The sequence below is a fragment of the Scylla paramamosain genome, chromosome 6 (assembly GCF_035594125.1).
Source record: "Scylla paramamosain isolate STU-SP2022 chromosome 6, ASM3559412v1, whole genome shotgun sequence".
NCBI lineage: Eukaryota > Metazoa > Arthropoda > Malacostraca > Decapoda > Portunidae > Scylla > Scylla paramamosain.
The window spans coordinates 8,635,001-8,645,000 of record NC_087156.1 but is presented as its reverse complement, the minus strand read 5'-3'; the positions used below and the strand labels follow the sequence as shown (position 1 = coordinate 8,645,000).

The 10,000-nt window shown below is 43.1% G+C and overlaps 1 protein-coding gene and 1 pseudogene across 1 annotated transcript in view; both read right to left on the bottom strand.

Moving 5' to 3' along the window:
* Window positions 1-1,854: 1,854 nt before the first annotated feature.
* On the bottom strand, window positions 1,855-4,752 carry LOC135101695 (trypsin-1-like; annotated as a pseudogene).
* A 4,919-nt stretch (window positions 4,753-9,671) lies between these two features.
* Window positions 9,672-10,000, bottom strand: part of LOC135101279 (trypsin-1-like) — a 1,534-nt gene continuing 1,205 nt past the window's right edge. Inside the window, exon 3 of the mRNA XM_064004983.1 lies at window positions 9,672-10,000. This exon is cut by the window's right edge and continues 257 nt beyond it. Within this exon, the coding sequence (XP_063861053.1) occupies window positions 9,736-10,000 (265 nt within the window). The 3' untranslated portion in view covers window positions 9,672-9,735.

Below are 10,000 nucleotides of genomic sequence, written 5' to 3'. Positions count from 1 at the left end.
CAGTCTTGCAAGTCTTGCAGGCGGATGTTCTGGAGTCTCCTCTTTAGAGTGTCTTCTAATAGCATCATGCATACTTTCTTGATGAATTTGCGGCGCTTGAGTTTATTCTGTGGGTTATGAGCATACAGGACATACGAATTTACACAGACGATGTTCAGCAGAGCAGACAACACAGTTAGAGGCCAACGCCGGCTGTTTCTGGAAACGCAATACTTATCCACCATCATGTCGACCACATCTACTCCTCCTTTGGTTGAATTATAGAACGTGATGATTTCAGGTTTCTTGTCATCACCTGTAACTTAGTCTATCTTGTCATCATGTTGTATGCTACTAAGGAGTACCACATTTTTCTTCTTGCTCTTACTCTTTGGTATGTATGAGACTAAAGTAAGATTGTCTTCATATCCTAACATGCTGTCCACTGGTGGTCTATTCTTTGTCACCAAGAATTCTAGGGAATCTCCTTGTTTTTTGTTTTTTTTTTCTGAGGGTCCCCACAGCAGTCAACTTATGGTCACGAAGTAGTGATTCCACTAGTGGATAGCTGGTATACCAATTATCAAATGCTACATTTCTAGCTGAGCCAGATATGTCAGAAATAAGTCTTGTGACCACGGCCTGTGATGAATTGTACTGCTTGTCAGCCTTGAGTGGCCCATCTCGCTGTGATCCGGCATATATTCCCATGATACATACATAGAAAGTTTTTGCACCACACAGTGCATGCATTTTGATGCCATATTTGGCTGGTTTACTGGGTATATATTGCCTAATGGGACAATAACCCCTAAAGGCTACAAGCATTTCATATATAGTCACAAATTCTGATGGGGTGCAGTTCTTTTTGCAATTTTCTACAAACATCTCAAATATTTGCCTAACTGGGGCAAGCTTATTCACCTTTCTTTCCTCGCGTGTTGCTTTGTCGTCAAATAATAGACAACGTAATAGAAAAGGAAAGCGATCCAGTGACATAACCTGAACACCTCGATGCCAGTACCATCTGCTTTCCAAATATCAGCAAGGTGTAGCCTGCTAGCATGATATGTACCAGCTAATATAAGCAGTCCAATCAGTGCCTTCATTTCGAAAACATCAGTGTCTTTTGTTCTGTACGGCTGAGTATAGTTCCCTTTCTGCATAGCGATCATCGAGTTAGTATGTTCTACTAATACACCAATTATTTCTGGCGTGGTGAAGACGCCCCAAAAGTCTGTAGCAGAATTGGCATTTAGAGCTGGTCCTTTTAGTCCTGGTGTAAATTTGATAACATTGCTAGAACGGGTACGACCTTTTAGGAACATTCTTCTTCCACCATGTTGTTTTATCTTTTCCCTTCCATCCATCAGTTTTTGTTTTTTTTTCTTTTGGGGCTGGTCTGGTAGATCATCTAGGTCTGATTCATAACATTCAGAATCAGGAACATGCAGATCCTCTTCCAGGTAATCTTCTTCACCTTCACTGTCGGAGGCAGGAACATCCCCTCCCCCACTTTCTCCGTCTTCTGAGCTACTCACTTCTACTTCATCCAACATCTTCTGAATCCTCTTCATTTCTGCATCGTAATCCATCTTGTGTCTGAAAAAAAAAAAAAATCGTTACATTAGCTAAGCTCATAGTTACAAGAATGAAAGAATAATAAATTGTAAATAAAATAATGAATCCGTACATAATGATAAAAAAAATAAATAAATAAATAAAATCAGTAAGCTTAGCATTTTATTCCATATTTATATTACAGAGTAGGCTACTGACATATAATATGCACTTATATCTACACATTTTAATTTCCCGTTGGAAAAAAAAGAAAAAGAATATATAAATCATAAAAACATACCTTCGTTAGTCTGGAGTAACTGAACACCCCAGAAGGCCAAACAGACGTCTAACTCCCAGGAAAACTGAGCCAAAACTTGATGAGTCAGAAGAGTACTGGGAGGGAGAAGAAAGAAAAAAAAGTTGCTAACTAGGAATTACGAGCACTTAAGCAAAATTGGATGCCAAAACACCCCAGGGAAGTAACTCAGGGTAAAGTTACAGCCTGTGTCATTCCCAGGATCAAATTTCATCACAATCACTTCAATGCTTTTTCCGTGAAAAGCGGACACACCCACACTGGAGGGGGAGAGACTTAACCCTTTCGTTGAAGGTCAGGGGCTTTGACAGTTTGAGAACGGAGACATCGTTGCTGATGTTAAATGAATTGTAATCCTCTTGCTGGATGATTTTGGAGAGGACCACTGTCTGCTCGTGACCCTCATCATAGTAAAGAGTGTGGTCCCCAGCAACAACCTGCATACCAGCAGTAGTTAATTACTTATAAAATCAATTTTATGTGTGTGTGTGTGTATGTGTGTGTAGTATTTTTTTATTTTATTTTTTTATTTATTTTTTATTTATTTATTTTATTTATTTATTTATTTTTGCAAAAACAAGTATCAGGTGGATGAATACATACCTGAAGGTAGTCCATGTTGTTCATGTTTTCTCCCTGGACGCAGTGTTCCGCACATACAGTCTAGTGCTCATTGTAGATGGACGCTCCACAGAAATGGAAATCGAGTCCATAAGATGGGTCCTGGAAGCTGTACTGATATGGAAAAGGTCCTGGCGTGGCTTCTTACCCACCGACGATCCTGTTAAGCCGACGGAACTTGGGCTTGCGAGAGGAGGCGGCTGTTGAAGGAGGACTTGTTATGAAGATGTTTTTAGGTTAATTAATGAAGGAGTGAGTAAATGATGAACGGTGGCATGAAGGGAGGTACTAACCGAGAGCCTCAGCGATGAGGAGGCAAAGCGCAAGGGTCTTCACGTTGGACTCTGATGACGATGACTGTTTACCTTAAATACGTTTTATAGTAACAAGGCGGAATTACTGGCTTTGTTGTCTTGACTTTCAATAATGGTAGTTTGCAGATGTTAGGGTTTAATTTTTCCGTGACTTTAATTTCCTGTTTGCAATCCTGTTTTCTTGTCATGCATTGAATGGTTAATTTGTTCCTTATATTGCAACTTTAGCATAATTATCACCAAGAACAATATGGTATACTATATTTTTGGTTTCTTTACGTATTGTAACACTTTTCAAATGCTTCATACATTTTACATTCTTGAACTAGTGCATCTACAGTTCATCTAAAGAGCTCTTACATATTTGTGGGTCTGATGAAATCTCTTTTCTCGGTAGTATAACTTGTCATAATTGTCCTTCTTGTTATGCAGTTTTGATTAACTTTTTTTTTCTTGTGATCTCAACGGAAAAGTGTTCTGCTCGAAATATGTAGGCATAAACTTTCTTTTTCAGAAATTTGGCTTCGTTAAAAATGTCTCAACAATAATGTAGAATATATATATATATATATATATATATATATATATATATATATATATATATATATATATATATATATATATATATATATATATTATTGCGTCCAACGATGTAAGACGAAGAGAAGACGTAAGAAGTAATGAAAGAAGAAGTGAGATTATGAAGCGGGAAAGAATGAAGGAAGAGAGAGAGAGAGACGCCAAGTGACGATAAAAAGATAGACTAGTGAGTGAGCGAGTGGGCAAGAGATGAGGTGGGAGGTGCCCGCTGTGCGCTGAGTCTTTGCTTTGCTCGCCGTGAAAGTAGCCGTTTATATTCTTCGTTCGCCCCGTCCCCTTCCGTAATTAATTTCAGTACTTTCCCTTTAGTCCCTCCTGTTAAGCTTCATTTTAATAGTAGAAGAGTTGCTTGAAGATAGAGTAATTAGAATTCTTTCAGACACCATTATTTAGTCCCTAGAATTTTCAGAAGAAAAGTGTTTATTGCATCAGCTAGCAGTGTGTGCGAGGCGGTTGCCGTGTGTGTACGTGTGTATGTCACCACCCCACCCCTTCTTTGTATCCCATCACCCAGTTGTAGCATAGTGGGAGAGCGTCCCACATCGCTTCCAACGCTTTCGAGCACAGTCCATCTACCACACAATATAGACGTACGAAGGCAGACAGCGTAATATGGAGGAGACTGGTGGGTTTTTACAGTTAGATGGGCCAGTTGCTTTGAGGGGATAATTAAGTAATTACCGGCCGTACGGCCTGGCCTATATAAGCAGCCTCAGGAGTCTCCACATGAGTCTGCCAGTGAGTGTACTTATTTGTAATACACTTATATTGGGGGCGTGACTCCTCGGCAGTGCTGAAGTACTTGGTGACAGAATGAGAGATGTCAGTTTTTGCGTCACTCTGTTCACTTGTTTTGTGTTAAATGCTACTGTTGGCTGAAGCTGCTCAGACGCAGACGACTTAAGTGAAGAGCTGTGTACTAAATTTTACTCCCTTTTCAGGCCCTGACAAGGGCTACTGTCTAGGAAGCTGTAAATGACATTACTTGGCTAGAGGTTATAAAACGCTGTTGGACAGTGGGTGGAATTTGATGAGAGAGAAGTAGTCCAACGGGGTTTTATGCGTCGACCCTATATGTGTCTGTTGTCTAGAAATATGGCTGGCAATTCTTACCCAGCTGTTAGAATCGGTTGTTGTATTGTTTCCTTGCTTGTGGGGGGGATAAATAGACTGGCGACTTCAGTAGTGTAACCTGGCGTTACGACCAATCGTATAAAGGATGCAGGAGTCATGTACACCCATATTTGGGTCCCGCACTGAATCCACGTAGGAGGTGTCTCAGAAAAGCTAGTCCAGTTGCGGCAGCTGTACTAAGAGCTGGAATTTGAGGTACTCGCCACCCAAGCCGCTGTCCCCCATGGGACGGAGCACCCACCTCTCCGTACTGTGGACACCCACACACACCACCTCGACCCCCCAGTCAGCTGTCACCAGGACCCACCGCCCCATGCCTGACTCAGCCATGAGGGAGTTTGGGCAGTGGGTGACACAACACCCGTGGACCGAGGTGCTTGATGAGGAGGACGTCCACTTAAAATGGCAAAATTACGTCGCCACCACCACAGAAGCCTTCCACCGCTACTTCCCAGCCAAGAGCGTCATAACGCACCCGTCTGATGCTCCCTGGATGACGCCCCGCATTAAAAGACTCATGCATCAGCGGACCTGGGCGTTCCACTCCTGCCCGGTCCTATACAGGAAACTAAGAAACAGAGTAATCAGGGAGATTAAGAATGCAAAGGCAAGCTATTACCCAGACAAGATACACCACCTCAAGCTGACCAACAACAGACAGTGGTACGCTAAGATCAAAGCTTTGTGTGGCTTACAAAAGCACACTTCATCTCTTCCTTGCACCTCACACCTTCCTGCTAATCTCGCGGCTCAGGAGATGAACGATCACTTTGCTGTTATCTGTCAAACCTTTCCTCCCCTCCACACCACTCCGCTTCCTGCCTATCTTCCCACTCCCTCCCCTCCACACACTGTCCAGGCGATGGATGTTTTTAAGAGAATACTTAAGTTTAAACCAAGATCCACCGCACCCACTGACCTTCCTATAAAAATTTACAAGGAATTTGCTGTAGAGCTAGCAACACCGCTATGGTCCATAATAAACGCCTCACTCTCCCAACACTCTTGCCCCGCGGACTGGAAGACATCTTACGTCACCCCCATCCCCAAAAACTTCCAGTCCACAGTCACTCAATGACCTCAGGCCAGTCTCTATCACCCCAATCCCTAGCCTTATTTGTGAGGATTTTGTATATGACTGGGCCTACACCAAAATTTGTAACACCGTGGATATCAGACAATTCGGAAATATTAAAGCCACCTCCACCTTCCATTACCTGACCAGCTTCCTTGAATTCATCCACAGCCACCTGGACAAGCGAAACACCTCTCTAGCTGTTGCTTTTGTGGACTTCAAAAAAGCCTTTGATCTTGTTGATCACACTGTTGTCATCAGCAAGGCAGTAAGTCTGGGTCTCCCTCCTAATCTGATAGCGTGGCTAACCGACTTCCTCACAGGGAGACGTCAGGCCGTTCGCTATCAGGGCTCTGTCTCTAATTTCCAACAGCTGACATGTGGGATCTCCCAGGGGACCAAGATGGGTCCTCTATGCTCCCTCCTCCTCATCAACGACGCCCTCACTGACACCCCCCATCGCTGGAAGTATGTGGACGACTGCACCTTGGGCGTCCCAGTTTCCACCAAGAACCCGGACTACTCGCCACTGCAAGCAATTCTGGAGCGACTGCAGACGTGGACAGAGGAGAGCAGGATGACCATCAACCACAGCAAAACTGTGGTGATGCATTTCTGTATCTCCTCTGTACCAGTGCCCCCTCCCCGGCTCACAGTGGGCCCTCACCCCCTCCAGGTGGTCCACTGTGCCAAGCTTCTCGGAGTCACGGTGGACGACCAGCTGACCTGGAAGCAGCATGTCGCCAGCACCGTAAGATCAGCTACCTACAGGCTGTACATGCTGCGCAGACTCAGGTAGCTGGGGACGCCGACAGATGAGTTAAGGGGAGTGTACCTTACCTTCATCCTCCCCAAACTCATGTACGCCTCCCCAGCGTGGTCCTCCTCCCTCACACACACTCAACAGCTACAGCTAGAGAGTGTGCAGAAAAGGGCGTGCAGGGTCATCCTTGGCCCTGCATACACCACCTACGAAGAAGCCCTGACCACTCTGAGTCTGTCCAGAATATCCACCAGGCACCGAGAGGCTCTGGAGAAGTTTGGAAGGGGACTACTGCATCATCCACGTCTCAGAAACATGCTGCCGCCTGACGCGCCTCGCCCGGTCCGTGCCACCAGACACCACAACAAAATAACGCCCCTGAAGGCGCCGCGCACGGACCGGTACAGACTCAGTGCGATTCCCACCATGGTGCGAGCCATCAATCAATAGTATTTCCCTCCTAGATTAGACTTTCCTTTAGGATTAATGTTAAGTTTTTTCCCACCCCCTATGTACATTTTCAGTTTGTCAACTGCCTAAATAATAAACCGTTTATTATTATTATTATTATTATTATTATTATTTATGATCATCCGTTTTCGGAGAAGAGTTTCAGTACATTATATAAAATTGACACACATACAGACACTAAAATATTAAAAAACTACATACATTAAACACCTGAAACTCGAATTAAATTATATCTCCTATATACAATTATATATCTTATATACACTTCGCAGAGGTTTTGGATTCAGGGTTCATAACTAATCTAGTTCTCACACCGCCACTCTGACAGTCCTCACCACAACACACACGAGAAAAAAGTTCGTCAATAGCTTTATACCTACATCTTGCTTGATTTTATTTATTTATTTATTTATTTATTTATATCATGTATAAGCTTCTGCTGATTTTTTTTTTATGCTTGCCTGCCTGTCCCATTTTAGTTACTGTTTCATTTTTTTTAATATTGTCCCTTTTGTGATGATGATACCTAATGATACCTGCTGTGAAGGTGAAACGATCCAATAAATGAAGTAGCAAGTCTGGTGTATCCCTGGTTACCCCTTCTACAACTCGGAACCTCTTCTACCATAGTGTGTGTGTGTGTGTGTGTGTGTGTGTGTGTGTGTGTTACACACCATGATGCTCTTCATTTTATTCTTTACGATGTACAAGAATCCTATCTTTAGCAATAACAGCGATGGAAAAGTTATCGAAAAACATACCTTCCATGATGCTCTTCATTTTATTCCTCGTGATGTACAAAAATCCCATCTCAAGCAAATAACAGCAACGATAAAGTTATCGAAAAACAAACAGAGGAGGAAACGACTGTGTTTCTTGCAGACTACTAAGATACTCCTAACACCAATAAGCAAACACACAACATTTTTCCCTAAACGGAATCCTCTGTTTAAAAAGGAATAATACACCAACTACAGTATTTTTACCGCCTAAAGTTATTAAGATTACAAATTCACATAATAATATAACCTTACCTTGACGAATGTAGTGATGTGTAAACAAACACCACTACGAATGTGGCTGGCGGAATGTGTCAGAGTAACGCACGTCTTAATGAAGAAACGGCGAGGTGTAGGCTCTGCTATCTTTTGCCAATAAATAATAACTGTAATGGAGATTGTTTCCATGGAGTGTACGCATGTACACTCCATCACATAAGCTGGTAGATAGCGCAGCTCTCAGCGCCCTCGAGTCGTAGTGCTGCTGGTGGAAACCTGTGAAAGACTTTAACCGTAGTGGAATGAACCTCCGGCTGGACGTTAGTCAAGTCTACTTGACTAAACTAGCTGTTTACGGCAGCGCCGTAAGCAAAGGCAGCTACTCGCTGCCATTGTTTACGGCGCTGCCTCTTATCACCTCACCCTCTCCGCTCACCGCCCTTCAGGCCACCTTTGTGTTCCTGTGGTCAGCAGTCTGTGCTGAACGCGTCAGTTGCATTGCTGGTGCTTTGAGTGACTATTTTGTGCTTCCAGCACGCAGTTTTCTTCTCGCCTGCGCGGCCATCTATCGATATTCCATTTCCCAACGTTGATGTATAGTGTTGATGCTGCTACTGACCTTTTCTGTCCTGCTGTTGGGCCCTGCACTATTACAGTGCCTCTTGCTGCTGCTTAAAGTCCTCTTGTCAAGTTTTCTTTCTTACCTGCCCGTCTGCCTGCACTTGGAAGTCTCAACTAAACTGCACCGGCCAATGCTTCTCATCGGCGCCATTCCCCGGATGCCCGCTGATGCTATTATGGATCTTCGGTTATGCTTTCTTTCCTGCCTATCTGTCCTGTCACCTTAGTAACACCTCCCCAGTGAGTTTCTGCTGCATACCCTGAATAGTCTTTATGGTGTGCTGTTGTCTGTAGGCTTGAATTGGCAGATGACTGCTTGTTGAAAGCAGTCTCCACTCGCTGATGGTATATCACCCGAAATGCGTCATTTCGTGGCCAAAGAATGACGAAACTTGACATTCCACTGCTGCCATCATAAATAGTGTGATGTATATGGAAGTAAACTCCACTACCACTATGATTTGCTAGCGAAAGGTGACAACAATTTTCTCACATTATTCACATTATTAAATTTTACAGTAGTGCTATTAGATAATTTTAGGGCTATATTGAAGAATTAGATGAGATACAGCTGTTTTAAGATGTGCAAGAAGTGGTGGCTTGTTAATTGTCGTTAGCTGTCGCCAAACATCTTAACGAGGTCTCGAGCAATCACTATACATTACTTGACGAATGGAGCCTCCCGTTCCATGGAATTTGTTTCTGGTTACCTGTTTGTCTCTTCAGGGTACATAGAATGTTCACTGTTATATTCTGTTACCAAATAAAGTACGCAGCTGACCGGCGGTCCATGAACCTAAAACCTGGATATAATATACTTTCTTACTTGTTTTGAACATTAAACCACATGATTCTTTTAAGGAATAATGAAATTATTTTGCATGTTCCCTAATATAGGATAAACATCGGCAAGCTATTTGGATCTGTTTGTCGTACAGGTGGAATCTTTGATTTGTGACCATTTATTGCAACTATGTTGCCTGTTCCATATCTATCATCATATCATGATTATTTATTTATTTTTTCCCCATCAATTTTATTCTTCACATCTTTGCTCAAGAGTCTTCAGTGGGGGCCTCTAATCAAATCCTTCTTTAAAGTTCATGTATATTAGATCACAGCTATCCCAATTATCCGCTTCAGCTTCGTAATAAATGTTTCTACCTCAGTAAAGCCAAATCTTTGCATGAAAATGATGAAAGTGGAAAGACATATCACTGGTAAGAGTTCTTTATTATTTTGTGAATTCCACAAATGTGATGATGGCTGAAGCACAACACTTATACAGTGTTTGCTTCAATCCAGGACTTGAAGTGGGCTACTTCAGCATAAACCCCAGGATAATTGGGACGGGCACAGCCGTAGCCCCAGGACACGATACCAGTCAGGTGGCCATTACATGCCAAAGGTCCACCAGAGTCGCCTTGGCAAGCGTCTTTTCCTCCTTCAGGCAGTCCAGCACAGATCATGGAGTCTTCGATATCGCTGTTGCCATAGTGTTTGCGACACTCAGCGTCGGTGACGGTAGGGACGTCAACGTAATGC